Consider the following 19,658-nt stretch of genomic DNA (forward strand, 5'->3'; position numbering starts at 1 on the left):
CCCCCAGTCGCTCTCTCTTCCCCCCCCCCAGTCGCTCTCTCTTCCCCCCCCGGTCGCGCGCTCTCTTCCCCCCCCGGTCGCGCGCTCTCTTCCCCCCCCCGGTCGCGCGCTCTCTTCCCCCCCCGGTCGCGCGCTCTCTTCCCCCCCCGGTCGCGCGCTCTCTTCCCCCCCCGGTCGCGCGCTCTCTTCCCCCCCCGGTCGCGCGCTCTCTTCCCCCCCCCGGTCGCGCGCTCTCTTCCCCCCCCGGTCGCGCGCTCTCTTCCCCCCCCGGTCGCGCGCTCTCTTCCCCCCCCGGTCGCGCGCTCTCTTCCCCCCCCGGTCGCGCGCTCTCTTCCCCCCCCGGTCGCGCGCTCTCTTCCCCCCCCGGTCGCGCGCTCTCTTCCCCCCCCGGTCGCGCGCTCTCTTCCCCCCCCGGTCGCGCGCTCTCTTCCCCCCCCGGTCGCGCGCTCTCTTCCCCCCCCCGGTCGCGCGCTCTCTTCCCCCCCCGGTCGCGCGCTCTCTTCCCCCCCCGGTCGCGCGCTCTCTTCCCCCCCCGGTCGCGCGCTCTCTTCCCCCCCCGGTCGCGCGCTCTCTTCCCCCCCCGGTCGCGCGCTCTCTTCCCCCCCCGGTCGCGCGCTCTCTTCCCCCCCCGGTCGCGCGCTCTCTTCCCCCCCGGTCGCGCGCTCTCTTCCCCCCCCGGTCGCGCGCTCTCTTCCCCCCCCGGTCGCGCGCTCTCTTCCCCCCCGGTCGCGCGCTCTCTTCCCCCCCGGTCGCGCGCTCTCTTCCCCCCCCCGGTCGCGCGCTCCCCTTCCCCCCCCCCGTCGCGCGCTCCCCTCCCCCCCCCCCCCAGTCGCGCTCCCCTCCCCCCCCCCCCAGTCGCGCTCCCCTCCCCCCCCCCCCCCAGTCGCGCTCCCCTCCCCCCACCCCAGTCGCGCTCCCTTTCTCCCCCCCCCCCCCCCCCCAGTTGCGTCACGAGCGCTCTCTCTCTTCCAACAACGACATGCCCTCGAAAAAGCCTCGGCACCGCCGGGCACCCCCAGCTAGTGTATATATATGGAAGATTAGAGATGGGGTGGCGGGGGGAAGGGGAAATGCTTTTGACTAACAGTCAAGATTAATCCAATTGGGTAACAATAGTCTGTTCCCTTTCCAATTGGCTGTGGGAAGGCTGTGCAGCCGAAGAATGGACCAATGGCAGGAGTGAGGGGGGCAGTTCAACACAGGAGGTCATGTGATGTAACCTCCAGGAATACACCCAGCCAGAGTTGGCAACGCTCGTTGGAGAGTGCCAGTTCCCCACGGGACTCCGATTGATATCAAAAGGTCGGTTGGGATGGTTTTGAAACGGTTGGTTGCTGCGCGTCTACTGGAGTGTATTTTGCTTCACTTTTTAAAGATGTGCAATGCATTGGTCCTGTTATTCCTTTCACTTGGATGAATGCTGTTGGGAAGCATGGGGCACTGCAAGTCTCCATTGCTTGCACCCCCTGGTGCACAGGAGCAGAACTTCAGCTACTCGGTTCCTCCTGGGTTTGAGCCCATAACACACAACTTGCTGTTGGCTTTGAGTTAACGTTGAGTTAGGGCATCTGGCTTTGGGAGATGGGAGTGCATATCGGCGGGGGTGGGGGGGGGGATAGTTTGGGCAAGGGATTCAGCGCCTCTGATTTGTGGCAGACCTGATTTTCCATCATAAATCGTCAATCTCGTTCAAAGGGGCAATGAACACTATTGATCTGGGAGATGGAAATGCCTCAGGGCTGCAGCAGGGATAGTGTTTGAAGGCCAGAACAATGGTGCACTGACCATACAGCATAGAAGGAGGCCATTCAGTCCATTGTGCCTATGCCAGCTCTTTGAGCTATCCAATTATTCTCATTGCCCTGCTCTTTCCCCATAGCCCTGCATTTTTTTTCTTTCAAGTATCTATCCAATTCCCTATTGAAAGTTATTACTGAATCTGCTTCCACCGCCCTTTCAGGCAATGCATTCCAGCTCATCATAACTCCCAGCGTTTAATTGAAAAAAAAATCTCCATCTCACCTCTGGTTCTTTTGCCAACCATCTTAAATCTGTTTCCTCTGGTCACTGACACTCCTGCCAGCGGAAACAGTTTCTCTTTTATCAATTAGCAAAACCCCTAATTAACTTTGATCAACTTTTTTTAAATCTCCCTTTAACCTTCTCTGCACTAAGGAGAACAATCCCAGCCGCTCTTGTCCCTGCACATAACTGAAATCCCTCATCCCTGGTATCATTATGGTGAGTCACCTCTGCACCCTCTCCAAGGTCTTGTAAAAGCAGTAGTCTGAGGAATGTCATGTGAATGTTCATCTGTTTATATGTGAAATATCCCGGCTCAGGAATCTGATGCAGTGATCGTACAGCAGAAGTAACTGTTTTGCATTGCCGAGGCCTGTAGACTCTTTCTCCACCAGCCAGCACCACCCCCCCCTCCACCAATCTCATTCACCACTGTTGTTTCTTGTAATGTTCCAGGTATTGGGAGCACAGGAGTGACTTCCATTGGTCCCGGATTTCCCAGAGATATTAACACAACTGACTCTGGCGTTCAAAATGCCACCCTATTTGCAATCTATGGCTACAACAATCAATCGAATGACATCTTCCTGTTTAAAGTCCAGAGAATCCATAAAGCACAGGTACAGGTAAGAAGGACCATGTCCAAGTTCTGTGAAACAGAGCGGCCTTTGATTCTCTCATCCCTAAACTGCCCAAAAGTCCACATTCCAGAAAATGACCCACGATTCGGAGGTTCACAACCACTCCACATTGCCACAACTTCGATTTGTAATGGACTTGTTAAGGGACTATGTAGAATTCAAAAACAATATTTACGGGGAAGTATGTATGTTTCCAGTTTGATTTTTCACCATCTGCAGTATTTTGGTAATCTTGCTCTTGTACTGATTCCAGTAGTTGTATGTGAATACGCCAAACTATGAGCGTTATCTAATTTTCTATAATGTACACATACGCAGATATAGAATCTAACAGCACAGGAGACCATTCGGCCCATGGTGCCTGTGCTGGCCCTGTGAAAGCGGTCCAATTCGTCCCACTCCCCTGCTCTTTCTCATAGTCCTACAGATGTTTCCTTTCAAGTAATGCATGTATCTGATTCCCATTTGAAAGTTATGATTTAAATCTGTTTCCTCCAGCCTTTCAGGCAGTGCTTTCCAGATCATCTTAACTTGCTGCGTGAAAAAAGTTCTCCATCTCGCCTCTGGTTCTTTTGCCAATTACCATAGCCAGAGAATCACCTGCAATGGCTTCTCTTCCCGCTCCTGCACCATTAACTCTGGCACCCCCAACGATCTATCCTTGGCCCCCTCCTATTTCTCATCTACATGCTGCCCCTCAGCGACATCATCAGAAAACACAGCGTTCATTTCCACACGTACGCTGACGACACCCAGCTCCACCTCACCACCACCACTCGACCCCTCCACTGTCTCTAAGTTGTCAGACTGCTTGTCCGATGAGCAAAAATTTCCTCCAACTAAATATTGGGAAGACCGAAGCCACTGTCTTCGGTCCCCACCACAAACTCCGTTCCCTTGGCACCAACTCCATCCCTCTCCCTGGCAACTGTCTGACGCTGAACCAGACTCTTCGCAACCTTGGTATTATATTTGACCCCAAGATGAGCTTTCGCCCACAAATCCGAGCAATCACTAAGACCACCTATTTCCATCTCCGGAATATCTCTCAACTCAGCCCTTGCCTCAGCTCATCTTCTGTTGAAACCCTCATCCATGCCTTTGTTACCTCTAGACTTGACTATTCCAACGCACTCCTGGTCGGCCACACACATTCCACCCTCCGTAAACTTGATCATCCAAAACTCGGCTGCCCGTGTCCTAACTCGCACCCAGTCCCGTTTATCCATCACCCCTGTGCTCGTTGACCTACATTAGCTCCCAGTTAAGCAACATCTCATTTTTAAAAATTCTCATCCTTTGTTTTCAAATCCCTCCATGGCCTCGCCCCTCCTTATGCCTGTAATCTCCTCCAGCCCACAATCCTTAGAAATCTGTGCTCATCTAATTCATTGGTGGCCGTGCCTTCAACTGCCAAGGCCCTAAACACTGGAGCTCCCTCTCTGCCTCTCTACCCCTCTTTCCTTCTTTAAGATGCTCCTTAAAACCAGCTCCATCTGCCCTATTATCTAGTTATGTGGCTCATTGTCAAATTTTGTTTTATAATGCTCCCGTGAAGCACCTTGTTAAAGGCGTTATATAACTACAAGTTGGAGTATTTGTGTCCTCTGGTTACTGACCATCCCACCAGTGGAAACAGTTTCCCCTTATTTACTCTATCAAAACACCTCTATTAAATCTCCCTTTAACCTTCTCTGTTCTAAGGAGAACAATCCCAGCTTATCTAGTCTCTCCACATGACTGAAGTCCCTGATCCCATTCCAGCAAATCTCCTCTGCACCCTCTTCAAGGCCTTGACTTCCTATTGCCAATCATAATTAAGGGACAAAGCTTATGGCAATTGAGGGGTGGGGGTGGGGGGAGCAGAGAAAGTAGAGTTGATTGGAGAAATGGGTTTCTTTGTAGAACAGGTTGAGGAGCTGGGAGATACAGCACTACCACTGGCCAGAGGGTGTAATTACAGGGTGTCACTGGACCTCCTTTTGTGCTGAAAGTTTAGGAGGGAGGGCAAGGTGAGTTAAGGGAGGAAAGCAGTGAGGATATCTGAGAAACTTGGTATGGGGCTAGGATTGGAGGTAGAGAATGTTAAAGGAGAGATGAGATGGGTGGAACAAGGCGAGGTGCTCAGAGGAGAAGGCCCCTGAGGAGTAGGGGGACAGACAAAGGTGAGATTTGGTGATGAGGGCCACAAGATATAGCCAGGCAGGGAGGTTTCAGTAAGGGGGAAGGTGTCTTCACCCTTGAGCCAAGTTCCATCAAAGCCATGATGTCGATGCAATCTTCCACAATAAGGCCCTGAATGGCAAGTGAAAGTAGATTAGAGCTGATTGATCGATGTGCAGTGAGTAAAATGGTCTAGTTTACAAAACTTTCCCTTCCCTCACCGCCCCCCCCCCCCCCCCTTGCATGAATGGTATGTATTGAAGTGGAGTTTTTTTCTGATCCGTTGTATACCAACATTTTGGGACATGAAGCTCATAGTTTGCTTCATCATAATTTGGTCAGCAATTTCAATTCCAACGTGAGCTCCTTTTATCAGATCCTATCTCTTTCCCCCCCCCCCCCTTTACTGGCCACCTTACTCTTTGCCTGGCTGAACAGGCAGTTGGACACCAGCTCCCATGTCTTTAAATGTTCTGAATCGAACTGATAACAGCTTGAAGATGACATCCTTTCTTTACCCCAGAGTTAAATGCTAGTTGGTTGTTTTTTTTTTGTTGGAATGCAAGATCAATTGCAAATTGATTTCTGCAGAGATCCCAGGAATCTAAAGCTATGAATTTTCTATACTTTAGAATAAGATTTGCTGCTCTACAAGTTAATTCTACACTTTCCCTGTTTAAGAATCAATCCCATCTTTACAGCACAAGCAGCTGTGTTTCGGGGATAAATGTTGGAATAAACAGGTCTTTTTCCGAGTGGCAGGCAGTGACTAGTGGGGTACTGCAGGGATCAGTCCTTGGACCCCAGCTATTCACAATATATTAATGATCTAGACAAGGGAACTAGATGTAATATCTCCAAGTTTGCAGATGACACAAAGCTGGGTGGGCGTGTGTACTGTGAGGAAGATGCTGAGAAACTCCAGTATGATTTGGGCAGATGCATGGCAGATGCAATATAACGTGGATAAATGCGAGGTTATCCACTTTGGTGTCAAAAACAGGAAGGCAGATTATTATCTGAATGGCAATGGATTGGGAGAAAGGGAAGTGCAACGAGACCTGGGTGTCCTTGTGCACCAGTCGCTGAAGGTAAGCATGCAGGTGCAGCAGGCGGTTGAGAAGGCAAATGGTATGTTGGCCTTTGTAGCGAGAGGGTTTGAGTACAGGAACAAGGATGTCTTGCTGCAGTTGTACAGGGCCTTGGTGAGACCACATCGAGTATTGTGTGCAGTTTTGGTCAACTTATGAGGAAGGCTGTTCTTGTCATGGAAGGAGTTCAGCAAAGATTCACCAGGCTGATACCTGGGATGGCAGGAATGACAGCAGGAATGATGTATGAGGAGAGATTGGGTCGATTGGGCTTATACTCGCTGGAGTTTAGAAGAATGAGAGGGGATCTCATTGAAACTTATAAAATTCTGACAGGACTGGACAGACTAGATGCAGGAAGGATGTTCCTGATGGTCGGGGAGTCCAGAACCAGGGGTCACAGTCTAAGGATAAGGGGTAAGCCATTTAGGACAGAAATGAGGAGGAATTTCTTCACCCAGAGAGTGGTGAACCTGTGGAATTCTCTACCACAGAAGGCAGTAGAGGCCAATTCATTAAATATATTCAAGAAGGAGTTAGATATATTTCTTAAGGCTAAAGGGATATGGGGAGAAAGCAGGGACCAGGTACTGAATTTGGATGATCAGCCATGATCGCATTGAATGGGGGAGCAGGCTCGAGGGGCCGAATGGCCTATTCCTGCTCCTATCTTCTATGTTTCTGAGATATAAAAATGGACCCATTTTCTTTTTACAGGTTGTTGCCGGACTGAAATATTTTCTATACGTTGATATTGGAAGAACCGTTTGCCGTAAAGGAAAACCTTATAACTTCAAATTCTGCTCATTTGAAACACATCCACCACTGCATAAGGTAAAACAACGCCCTTCTTTATTTGAACTTGTATTTGGAAGACTGCAGATGCCTGTACAAAAGGAAGTAAACTTTGTTTCCGTTCTGTAACCATTCTCCTGTTGAAATATCAAAGTCTACGCATTTTATTTTAAACCACACCGCCTTTGAGGACCAGAAAAAGGTTAGTAGGCTGAACAAGCCTGTCTGTCATTCCCAGTGAATCTTGTGCTCGTTAACTGAGGGAATCATTAACACTGGAAAATGAAGCACCTTTTCCCCATTTAAGGCACCCAATGTTGGCACTGAGCTTGCCAAACATGTGGTACAATGAGATGTGCTCTACTCTGCCCCAACAATTACCCTAACCCCAATTTCTACTGCCCCAGTGAGACATTGTCCCTCTCTTTCAGAATCCACTGGATGGCTGGTGTAGTAAGATCACTAATCGGTGCCAAATTAGGGAAGAAGTTTGTGCTGCAGGCTCTTTGCCTTTTTAAGAACTGGGTCGAGACTGTTCAAATTCATTTCATGTAATAGCTTCACAGAAATGGGCTGTCATTCCAGCAATCAGGGCTGGATTCAAACCCAGGGCCGAGAAGCTGCCGTTCTACCCTGTTTTGATAGGTTAGCAAAAAAAGTAACTCCTACCTTCTAGAAGGGTGTCCAGGGATATGCAAAGGTTGAAGTTTTGCATGTTACTGTTCCAGATTTATATAGGGATTAAAGTTTAAACTTGGCTAAATATTGGTAATTTAAACAAACTCAATTGTAAATCTGAGGTTTAAAAAAATTTGGCTGATGGGTGCGGGGGGCTCTAGGTGGGGGCGGGGGTGGGGCTCAGGCATGGGGGGAAATTGCAGTACAAATAGTACTTCAAAAACAAACTAAAGGGAAAACAGCAGAGTAACAGTCAGAAATTGTACTTTAGGCTCTACAGATAAAGGGTAAACTAAAAGATGTAAAGTGATTAAACCAGGAGAGAGTAATAAGAAGCAGGTGAGTAAAACATCAGAGCTGAAGGACAGGCTAGGGTGTGTGGCCCAAATAAGCGTTCTTTATACAAACGCACAGAGTATAAGGAATAAATTGAATTCAAATTGGAGGGTATGACATTGTAGCCATTACTGAGACATGGCTGCAAGACGGTCAGGACTAGGAACTAAATATACCAGGTTATAAAATCTACAGGAAAGATGGGGAAATGGCAGAGGGGGAGGAGTAGCCTTAGTGATTAAGGATGAAATCATTTCAATGATGAGCGGTATGCAGGCAGTGGAGACTTTATGGGTTGAAATTAAGAAATAGGAAAGGATCTAAGACTGTAGTGGGAGTTGTGTATAGGCCCCCTGGTAGCAGCTGTGAAGTGCTAGATTGTATAAATGCAGCGATTAGACAAGCGTGTAGTAAAGTCTGTGGTTTTAATGGGGGATTTTAACTTTCATATAGATTGGGAAAAGCAGACTAGCACCTATCAGAAAGGTAGTGAATTTCTTGTGTGTCTGGGATAGTTTTCTACAACAATGTCCTAGAGGCAGCAAGGGGGCATGCCATATTAGATTTAGTAATGAGTTATGAGCCAGATCTAGTTAACAGCCTAACTGCGTGAACATTTATCCAATAGCGATCATAACATGATTGAGTTCAACATAGCGTTTGAAAGGGAGAAACACGAAACAGCTACTAATATTCTGTAGAAGGGTTTCATAGAAACATAGAAGATAGGAGCAGGAGTAGGCCATTCGGCCCCTCGAGCCTGCTCTGCCATTCAATGAGATCATGGCTGATCATTCAAACTCAGTACCCTGTCCCTGCCTTCTCCCCATAGCCCTTGATCCCTTTAGCCTTTCGACCCGAGACATTGACTCTATTTCTCTCTCCACGGATGTTGCCTGGCCTGCTGAGTGTTTCCAGCAGTTTCTGTTGTTATTACTAATATTCTAGATTTGGGCAAGGCCGACTTCAATGGGCTGAGACAGAGGATGTCCACAGTAAACTGGGCAAATCTGTTAATGGGTAAAATGACAGATGATCAGTGGGAGATGTTGTTTTATAAAAAAAAAAGATTTTAAGGTGATACAGAACCAGTTGATACCACTGAGGAGCAAGAGCTCTAGTTGCCCCAAAAAAACAGCCATGGATGACTAAAGAGGTGAAGGGCAGCATAAAACTAAAAGAAAAAGCTACAAAAATGCAAAAAAATCGCAGATTCTAGTGAATGGGGAAAAATAGCAAACAGCAAAAGGTCACAAAACAGATAGTAAAGGCCACAAAAAGGAGTATGAAAAGAAATTTACGACAACAACTTTCATTTATATAGCGCCTTTAACGTAGTAAAACACCCCAAGGAATGAGAGTCGGTAGCGGTGCAGAGAGATGATGGCTAAATTGATGCAAGTTGGAGGTCACCGTAGTTCAAAGCGGCGGGGGAAGAAGTAAAACCACAAGCCAGCGACCAGCAAAGCTGAAAACCAATAGAACGAGTCACTGGACAGCAAGTGAAGCAGCAGCTGCTTGCTGGAAGTCAGCAGAGCTGAACAAAAACAGTAGAACCAGTTCAGCAGAGACACAGCCACAGTTTAAAAGGTAAAAATCTTTTAGCAGCAGAGATAGACACACAGCAGATAAGTCTTCCAGTGTAGTCCAGTGCAGAAACTTAGTGTAGTTCAAAGCAGAAATGTAGTCCTAGATGTCCCGAGAAGTCCAGGAGATCAGAAACCAATTTGACAAAAGAATTCCGCAGCATAAAACTTGAAGCGACTGAAAAAAGCAAAGCAGCACCACAGCCGCTGAGTCAAACTGTGGCGTCACCGAGGTCCTGTTCACGAGGAATCCAGTGGGGGAAGTCAAGTTTCAGCAGAGTTCCGGCAGTTGAAGGAGCTCAGTGAGAACAAAGTCACGCTGGGGGGTGGGCAGTGGACTCTGCAGGGTAGCTTTAAACTTATGGGGGGAAAAATTTGGTTGGCTTGCGCCTCCCATTCGCACCTTAACGGGAGGCGCAATGTTTGCGCCGCTCACGAAATTGACCAGACATTTTGCGGCGGCGCTAAACACTACCGCCACAATCTCCTGCGCCGGCAGATCGTAACGTCAGTCTAGCGTACAATGCCCCGGTAGTGCCCTGGACCGGATATTGAGTGGCGCCCCCTGCCTTACCGCCTGCCGCTAGCAATGACAGGTTGAGGGGAGCGATTTGCAGTCGGGCAGGGACTGGGGAGCGCTATTTAAAGTAAGCCGCATCCTGACTTTTTTTTGTCAGACATTTTTGCACCACGCATTGAGAGAGAGACTTCTGGAGAGATTTAACACTGTGCAGGAGTTTTGGGTACTGAGCAGCACTTTGCAGGTTCATTTTGATTTCACCTTCCTTTCATCGATTTAGAAGAGACTATGGGGAGCTCTTTCCCTGGGCCTCCATTGTTCTTTCCAGCAGATTTGATGTACAGGTCTCCAGGCCGAGATTCAAGGCTGCAATGAGCAGGATGTGGATGGAGAGCAAGATCGACCCTTCCCTTTAAGAATTGGCCGGCGCCATTGTGTCTGTGTTCCATCGCTAACTGACATCACATGAGCTTTGCCAGCACTCTGAGGTAGCGCCTCGCTCCTTGGCGTTGGCGCCTTATGAGAGGTGTGTAGCGCCTGATTTGCACTCCAATCACCTCCAGGGGTGATAGAAGCCAAGTTTGCAGTCGGAGGTGATAAACTTTGCGTCCAGCCGATAATTGAGCCCCAAACCGGGCGATACCGAATTTCTCCCCCATTGTTTGAACTTGTAGTTTGGGTTGAAATGTCTTCACTACCAGAGGCAGGGTGTCTTAAGCAATGGACAAAAGGAGATTGGGGAAGAAAGGGCAAAGGATGGCAATGAATGACCATGGATACAGTTGAAGAGAAAAGCAGCTCAGAAAGGAGCTGCCAGCCCAGGAGTCATCTTGAATGCAAGGGATTTCAAAATCAATACCAAGAATTTTTACAGTTACATTTAGGTAGAGGGTAGTCAGGAGCAATGTTGGCCCCTTAAAAACTGAAAGTGGTAATATTGTCAATGACAATGGGGAAATGACGGACATGTTGAATAATTACTTTGCGTCAGTATTTACAGTAGAAGAGGATAGCATGCCGAAAATCCCAAGGAAACTAATACTGAATCGGGGACAGGGACTCAATAATATAAATGTAAGTAAAATAACAGTAATGAAGAAAATAATGGCACTAAAGAGTGACAAATCCCCAAGACCAGATGGTTTCCATCCCAGGGTTTTAAAGGAAGTGGGTGAGCACATTGCAGATGCCCTAACTATAATCGTCCAAAGTTCTCTCGATTCAGGAACTGTTCCTGTTTAGATTGGAAAATTGCACATGTCACTCCGCTATTTAAGAATGGAGAGAGAGGGAAACCAGGGAATTATAGACCAGTTAGCCTAGCCTCTCTTTTTGGGAAATTGCTAGAGTCTATAATTAAGGATAGGGTGACCGAACACCTTAAATTTTCAGTTGATCTGAGAGCCAGCATGGATTTGTAAAAAGTAGGTCAAGCCTGACAAACCTGATTGAATTTTTTGAAGAGGTGATTTAAAGTAGTGGGCAAGGGAATGTTTGTGGATGTTATTTATATGGCCTTCCAGAAGGCATTTGATGAAGTCCCTCCATAAGAAACTGCTTTCTAAGGTAGAAGCCCATGGAATTGAGGGCAAATTATTGACCTGGTTAGGAAATTGGCTGAGCGGCTGGAGACAGGCAGTAGGGATAATGGGCAGGTACTCAAATTGGCCAGATGTGACTAGTGGTGTCCCGCAGGGATCTGAGTTGGGTCCTCAACTATTCACCATATTTATTAACTACTTAGATGATGGCATAGAAAGTCATATAAATTTGCCGATGACACAAAGATAGGCTGCATTATAGGCAGTGTAGATCAAAGCAGAAAATTACAAAGGGATATCGACCAATTAAGTGAATGGGCAAAAAACTGGCAAATGGATTTCCATGTAAGCAAATATGAGGTCATCCACTACACACAGACACAGACACAGACCCCTTTTTGATAACCAGGTATTAATGGATATGGGCCATAGGCGGGTATATGGAGTTAGGTCACAGATCAGCCATGATCTCGTTGAATGGCAGAACAGGCTCGAGGGTCTGAAAGGCCTACTCCTGTTCCTATGTTCACCTCTGCAATTGTGGACTAGTTAATTTAATGGGGGGTGGGAAGGATATTCAACCATTTCATCTGCACCAGGAGCATTGAAGCATGAGAAGGAACCAATATGGATTGAAATACAAATATGTTTGAATTGTTGGGGGTGTGAGGGCTGGAGGGGCGCCACAATTAAGAAACAAAAGATAACCAACGGATCTGGAATTTAGTTGGATTTTCAAAAATAATTTGATTAAGGTCCAGCAGTTAATTTTATTTTAAAATAAAGCTCTTAACAGCAGATGAGCTAAAGGATTGAAAGCCACCTTGGTGATAGAAAGGAAAGTACTAAATGAATGGAGGAAGCTCTGCCTGGGAAGAGGTGGGAAAACCTGAGCTGCAGGAGTATTGCAGGGGCCTGTTCGAGGTTCCTGTTTATGCTCTTCAAATCCTATTTATCAAGATACTGCCAACTGATGTTCTAAATGTTGCTGATGATGTAAGAGAGATTGATGGACATTGAAAGGGATCTCTGCAATTAAAACGATTGATTAAGGAAAGCCATATGGATCTTAATGTGGATAAATGCAAGGCAATATTTATTGGTTGAAGGAAACTTGAGGACCGACTGGATGGAGTGTAGAAAATAACTTGTTCAGTTAATCATTTGTTAAAATCATCCAGTCAGACAATCAAAACATAGCCCCACCTTTTTGTTTCTTGTCCCATTATCCTCTCCCTTTGCTTTGCACGATTATCCCTTTTTTGTCATTTAATCTTGCCTGTCTTCCACCCTATCACAGAGCTTCCCTTTTGTTCCTCCCACTCCCCATGCTTACCTCTACCTGTTCTCGAACCGTTTCCAGTTCTGACGAAAGATCATCGACCTGAAACAATGGCCCAGAAATTCGGGTCAGGGGCTTCCCGTTGGTGCAAGCCCCCGATCTGCACTTACCTTGCGCACCAGCCGTTGAGCTGTGGGCCCCTGTGGAATTCTGATCCGGGGCCGCCTCCAACTGCCGGCGCGCAGTGCTTGCGTATCCCAGGGGCGCAGTTAGTTTGATGCGTCCCCTGGGATCACGTGGGCCATGGGGAGCCAATCGGAGCAGGGAATGCTCCATTCATAAGTCTGACAGGAAGTGCTGTCAAGACTTAAATACTACGGCCCCAAAACAGCACTAAATCTTAAAATAAATTTTAAAAAACATTTTTTAAATAAGCTATAAATTACATGAAATAACTATTTTAAACGATAATTTAAATTTTTGAGAAAAATAATTTTACTTTCTAACGGGGCTAAAAATAAACTTACCTTGCTTTAAGGTATTTAAAAATAATAAACCTGTGGAAAAAATGTTTTAATTTTAATTAATTCACCACTTACCTTGTAAAAAGCAGGCCTTGTGCCTGCTTTTTACATTTCTAACTCCTGCAGACTTACCCTCCCGGGAAAACCTGAAAAAAAAAAAAAAAGTTCGATGCGCACGTGCAGCCCCTCCTGCGCGCACGTTTGACCTCTGAACCCCTTCGTTCAGAGGAACGGAAGTGCCGGTTTCCCGTGCATGCAGGAAACCGGCACTTCCATTGGGCCTACGGGTGAGTACCCCGTGCGTACTCGCCCGTGGAGACCCGAATTTCTGGGCCATTGACTCAGTTTCTCTCTCCACAGATGCTGCCTGACCTGCTGAGTGTTTCCAGCATTTTCTGGTTTTTAAGTAAAAAAGACTTGCACCTTTCACGATCTCCGGATGTCCCAAAGTGCTTTGAAGCCAATTAAGTATTTTTGAAGTGTAGTCACTGTTGTAATGAAAGAATGTACTGTGAAGCAGTTCAAAGCAACTAGCCTGGATAACTAACACTGCAACTCATGGGATTAAAATTGTATATAAAAATGAAGTGCAATTTTGGTCACATACCACCTAAATGGGACATCAGTGCATTATTATAGTTCAGAGAAGAGCAATATGGATTATTTCAGAAGGTAGTTCTCTAAAGGTGCAATTATAGTCAATCTTGAATTGCTGCAAAGTGGTTCCCATTCACTGATCATTCAGCTTTCGAGTCTGGTTCTGATCCAAGGGTAACCAGAACAGAGACCCCCCCCACAAGGAGCAGGCCATCTCTTGCTGCTTGAACTGGACATCGAAGGGTGTATAACTGCAGTCCAGATCAGAGCTGAGTTTCAGGGGTGGGGGGGGGGTGGGGTGCGATGGGCAAGTGGGAGTCTGTTTGGCCTCTTGGTTGCTTCATAAATTGAAGCAGAGCTTGTTCAAATTACAGGTAGACTATCCTTTATCCGAACTTCCGAAAACCTCTAAAAACCGAAAGTTTTTTCGTTCAGCGTAAGTCGTGCGCACGACATGACCAGAGTGGCGCACGACTTACGCTGAGCAGGGCAGAGGGTCAGAGTTCCCTCCTGGGTAGGAGATTGCAGGCCGAGCCGGGCAGTGTGTAGGAGGTACCGGGAGAGTGAACCCAACAATACAGCGGCCCGTCCGATAGCTACAGCGGCCCGTCCGATATTCTTTTCTCTTTTCACCACCCACACCCGACCCGACCCGACCCCCGACCCATCCGATATTCTTTTCTCCTGAGCCGACCCGACCCGAACCGCGGCCCATCCGATATTCTTTTCTCCCCCCGGACCCCGACCCCCACCCCCCCCCCCCCCCGGGACCCCGACCTGAACCGCGGCCCGTCCGATATTCTTTCCCCCGACCCCCGACCCCCTACCTGATTTGCGGGCCAGCTTAGTAGGAGTCAGCCGATATCCGGCTTTCCAGAGAAGCAGGAAGGGGAATGAGACACGGAACAGTCGCAAGAGGTAGCCTGAACTTTTAAAATTTATATTAAATACAAATTTCCCAGTCTTATAATAATACCTTCTGAAATCCGAAAAATTCCGAAAACCGAAACTCAGCTGGTCCCAAGGCTTTCGGATAAGGGATAGAGTACCTGTACATAGAAATTAACAGCAAAGAAACAGGCCATTCGGCCCAACAGGTCAATGCCGGTGTTAATGCTCCACACGAGCCTCCCCCGGACCCTATCAGCATATCCTTCTATTCCTTTCTCTGGAGGTTCTGGGCAAGTGGGTGCTCTTTTCTTACACTCCCAATACACTGCAAAATTTACCAGCCAGGCGTGCATTGCGTACAAACGTGGTGGTGGTTTGAGACAGTGGGGGAGAAGAGACAGTGGGGGAGAAGAGACAAGAGTTATGTGGAAACACGCATGTATAGAACTCTTTCCTACACCGGATTGACTAGCGGGTCGCAGTGTAAAGTGGATTCTGTTGCCCGCCAATCTTGTAGCTACAGATCTGAAATCTGCTGTCTGGGTTACCAAAGACTTTTGGAACAAAATTTTCCTAATTGCAGTAGGGGTTAAGGGTAGCTGCTCAGACTGGCAAAAGGTGGGCGGTGGTGTTCCACAAGGACCAGTGCTGGAACCACGGTTCACAATTTGCATAAATGATTTGGAATCGGAAGTACAATTTCTAAATTTGCAGACGATACCATATTGGGGTATAGTAAATACTGAGGAAGACTGCGACAAAATACAAGACTACATTAATAAACTTGCAGATGGGGGTGTAATTGGCAAATTAATTTCATTATAGCTAAGTGTGAGGTGTTACATTTTGGTAGGCAGAATAAGGAAGCCACATAATGCATGGATAATGAGTCTGAATGTGGTAGAGGAGCAAAGGGATGTAGGGGTACAGATGCACAAGTCACAAAATAGTGACACAGGTTAAGAAGGCCATTATATATATTTTTTTAAAACAAGCACTGGGGTGTAGGAACTGGGGTTCCTAGCCGAAGAATTGAGATCGACTCAAAATCAAAAACAATAAAATTTAACGAACAAACGAAGCTGTAGGATACAACACAAATAGGTCTGGTCTGTTTGAAAGCCTCTCTGGAAACTGCTAGCAGGTTCCGAGCTCTGACGTCATGATGTCATCACGTTCTTCCCGCCATTGAGAGATCACGTGACGGACGGCATGACGTCATCACGCGGAGTACAGGAAAGAAGCCCTAGTACAGTTAACAGATACATTAAAGGTGCAGCCCCCAGCTGTACTACATTGCTGTAAAAGGAATTATATGCAATTGTCCGTAATCCTCTGGTGGTTCCGCCACAGGGGTTCATTTACAGAGGGATAGAATTAAAAAGCAGAGAAGTTATGTTAAACTTGTATCGAACTTTGGTCAGACCACACTTGGGAGTACAGTGCACAGGTCTGGTCTCCATATTACAAAAAGGATATAGAGGCACTGGCGACAGTGCAAAAAAAATATTCACAAGTATGATATCAGAACTCTGAGGATATACCGACCAGGAAAGATTGAACAGGTTGGGTCTCTTTTTCCAGAAAAGCGAATGCTGAGGGATGACCTGATAGAGGTCTTTTAAAATTTATGAAAGGATTTGATAGGGTAGACATAACTAGGGGCCATAAATATAAGAATCACTAATAAATCCAATAGAGAATTCAGGAAACCGTCTCTACCTAGAGTGGCAAGAATGTGAAACTCGCTACCACAAGGAGTAGTTGAGGCAAATGGCATAGATGCATTTAAGGAGAAGCAAGATAAACACGAGGAAGAAAGGAATAATTTATATGCTGATGGAGTGAGATGAAGAGTGGTGGGTGGAGGCTCGTGTGGAGCCTAAATGCTGGCATTGAACTGTTGAGCCGAATGGCCTGTTTCTGTAGACTCGATGTAGTTAAGTTTGAGGGGGAGGAGATATTGAGATCATAGAATTTTACAGAACAGGAGGAGGCCATTAAGCCCATCACACTTATGCCTGCTTCTGAATTATCCATCTAGTCCCAGACCCCTGCCCTTTTTTATAAAAAAAAAAAAAAAATTATGGATTCTGCTTCCACCATTGTTTCTGATCAGGCATTCCATGTCCTAACAACCCTCCATGTTTGTTTTTTTTAAAAATCTAACTGCTCCCTTTGCTCTCTAATAAATTTATGCCCCCTAGTTTCCAACTCGAGCACCAATGGAAAATGTTTTCCCCTGGTGTACCTGATCAGAACCCCTCAATTTTTAACACCAAGACTTCCTCTTAATCTTCGATTGCAGTAATGAAACAAGCCCCAGTTTCTCTAGTGTCTCCTCACGATTGAAGCCCTTCATCCTTGGTGAATCCCTTATGCACCCTCTACATGGCCATGATCTCCATCCCAAAGTAAGATGCCCAAAGCTGGACACTATGCTAACTACAGCCTGATTATTTGTGGGTTTAGCATTGCCTCTTTGCTTTTGTGTTCTCTCCTCCCCTGTTGATAAAACCAAGGATCCAGTATGTTTTTTTTAAACCGGCCTCGTCAAACTTGTTCTTTTTTAAAGACTTCTGTATCTGAGTCCTTGCATCTCTCTGCTCCTCTACACCTTCTTAAAGTTTTACCTTTTTAGTGTATATGTCACCTTATTCTCCCTCCCAAAATTTTGATAGAGTAGATAAGGAGAAACTTTCCATTGGCAGGTGGGTCAGTAACTAGAGGACACAGATTTAAGATCATTGGCAAAAAATCCAGGGGGAGATGAATCTTTTTAATGCAGCGAACTATGATCTGGAATACACTGCCTGACAGGGTGGTGGAAGCAGATTCAACAGCAAATCTAATTGTGTGTATATATACTTGAATGCAAAATTTGCAGGGCTATGGGGGGAGAGAGAGCGCATGGGAGTGGGACTAATTGGAGAGCTCTTTCAAAAGGCCAGCAGACACAATGGGCTGAATGGCCACCTTCTCTTTGCTGTACAATTCTATGTAGTGCAAGTTTTTAGAAAATGGAAGGTTTTGTAATTTCATTCCATGGCAGATTGTTGCTGTTTCTCTTTTCCCCCTCCCTCCTTCCCACTAACCTTATTACTTCTCTTTTCAGAGCTTGGCGTGTCATTTTGAAGTCTGGGTTACTTCTTGGAAACAGAGTTGGAAAGTGATTGCTGTAAATTGCCAGTAAAGCTTCTGGGACAGTTTTCCCTGGCCCACTACTTCTCAAAGGCTTTTCACAGAGTGGCAGTCTCTCGTTTTTCCGCACTTTCCGTTTGCTATCAGAAGTGTGCAGTGTTGGGGAGAGAAGATCCAGTTTTCTCCACGATTCAGGAAGTACGCCTCCTAATCTAGAAGTGACTGCATTTTTACACCCTCGGAATTGCTGCCAGTGGTATTGGAAGCTGTGCACTTGGCTTTAATGACATCAACCATCTTATGTCAAATGGGTTAATGGCAGTGTTAAAATAAAGACTTGCATTTACATAGTGCCTTTCACAATCTCCATGTCCCAAAGAGCTTTACACGCACTGAAGTACTTTAAGTGTAGCCATTGTTGTAATGCAGGAAACTCTGCAGCGGACAGCCAATTTGTGCAAGGTCCCATAACAGCAATGTGATAATGACCTGATCACCTGTTTCTGATGTTGGTTGAGGGATATATATGGGCCAGAACTCCCCTGCTCTTCTTTGAAATAGTGCCATGGGATCTTGTACGTCCACCTCCAGAGGACAGACGAGGCCTCGGTTTAACATACCTCTGACTGTGCAGCACTCCCTCAGTACCATAGCCTGGATTATATCAAGTCCCTGCAGTGGAACGTGAACCCAAACCTTCTGCCTCAGGTGAAAGTACCACCCATTAAGCCACAGTTGACAAGACTATTATATGCACATTCCGTTGCTAATATCACCCAGCAGTAACATCGATATTGCCTGTTTTGTACTACCGTCCATGATGAATTTCTACCCCAGGAGATGCACATGTCGACCAGCATCTTTAAAGGGTCAGGCACGCAGCTGATCATTGGCCTGCCTTTCTCTTGCCCGATACTGACTGGCCTGCATTTGCTCAGTATTTTTGAATATACTCCCTTGTACTGCTCCTGGTATAGTGTTCAAAGCCAGTTAATGTTACAGAAGTTCACTTAAGTTATTCATAAGGTGTCAGTCATGGCTCAGTGGTAGCACTCTTGCCTCAGAGAAGGTTGCGGGTTCAAGTCCCACTCCAGCATGCTGCATTATCGGGGGAGGAGACCATCGTTCAGATGAGACATTAAACTGAGGCCTCGTCTGCCCGCTCAGGAGGATGTAAAAGATCCCATGGCACTATTTTGAAGAAAAGCAGGGGAGTAATCCCCGTGTCCTGGTCAATAATTATCCCTCAATCAACATCACTAAAACAGACTATCTGATCGTCATCCGTTGCTGTTTCTGGGGCCTTGCTGTGCACAAATTGGCTGTTGTGTTTCCCATTACAACAGTGACTACACTTCAGTGGCTGTAAAGTGCTTTGGGACGTTGTGAGTTTGTGAAATGTTCTATATAAATGCAAGTTCTTTCTTTATAATGAAATCTGGAATTAGTTATTATAGTTGTGTGTTTCTCTCTTGAAGAGCTATTGGCTTGGGTGTCTCGAGACCTGTTCTCATTTTCTTCCAAGAACTGAGCTGTTTCTTCTGAACAAGTGTAAGAATATTCAATGAGTCAAATGTGTATTGTTTTCAGTTGTGTGTTTTGCTGCCACTATAATTGAATAGGTTTAATTATACATCCATTAAAGGTTGATTAATTGTAGTGTCATTTGAATACAATCACTGAGCAGTAAATCGAGCTTTGTGTTGCTGAGGCAGCGAGATCTGCCTCTTTCCAGTGATGAGGGTTTAAGTGGTGCTGCGCTCGCAAGGAGTACATCTTGGCAAATAAAAGCCCCTCAACCCATGATTTTCGGTCCCATGAATACCCATTTTACCAGCAATGTTCAGAGA

At 46.5% G+C, this 19,658-nt stretch overlaps 1 protein-coding gene across 1 annotated transcript in view; it reads left to right on the forward strand.

The window, feature by feature from the left end:
• LOC147121535 (cystatin-F-like) overlaps positions 1–19,467 on the forward strand; it is a 27,228-nt gene extending 7,761 nt beyond the window's left edge. The window contains exons 2-4 of the mRNA XM_085981867.1: positions 2,479–2,648; positions 6,635–6,751; positions 17,783–19,467. Coding sequence (XP_085837993.1) covers positions 2,479–2,648; positions 6,635–6,751; positions 17,783–17,860 — 365 coding nt within the window. The 3' untranslated portion in view covers positions 17,861–19,467. The remainder of the gene's footprint in view (positions 1–2,478; positions 2,649–6,634; positions 6,752–17,782) is intronic.
• Positions 19,468–19,658: the final 191 nt, after the last annotated feature.

This window comes from Somniosus microcephalus, chromosome 3 (genome assembly GCF_052327205.1).
Source record: "Somniosus microcephalus isolate GS21.2 chromosome 3, FLI_Smic_1.0, whole genome shotgun sequence".
Taxonomy (NCBI): Eukaryota; Metazoa; Chordata; class Chondrichthyes; order Squaliformes; family Somniosidae; genus Somniosus; species Somniosus microcephalus.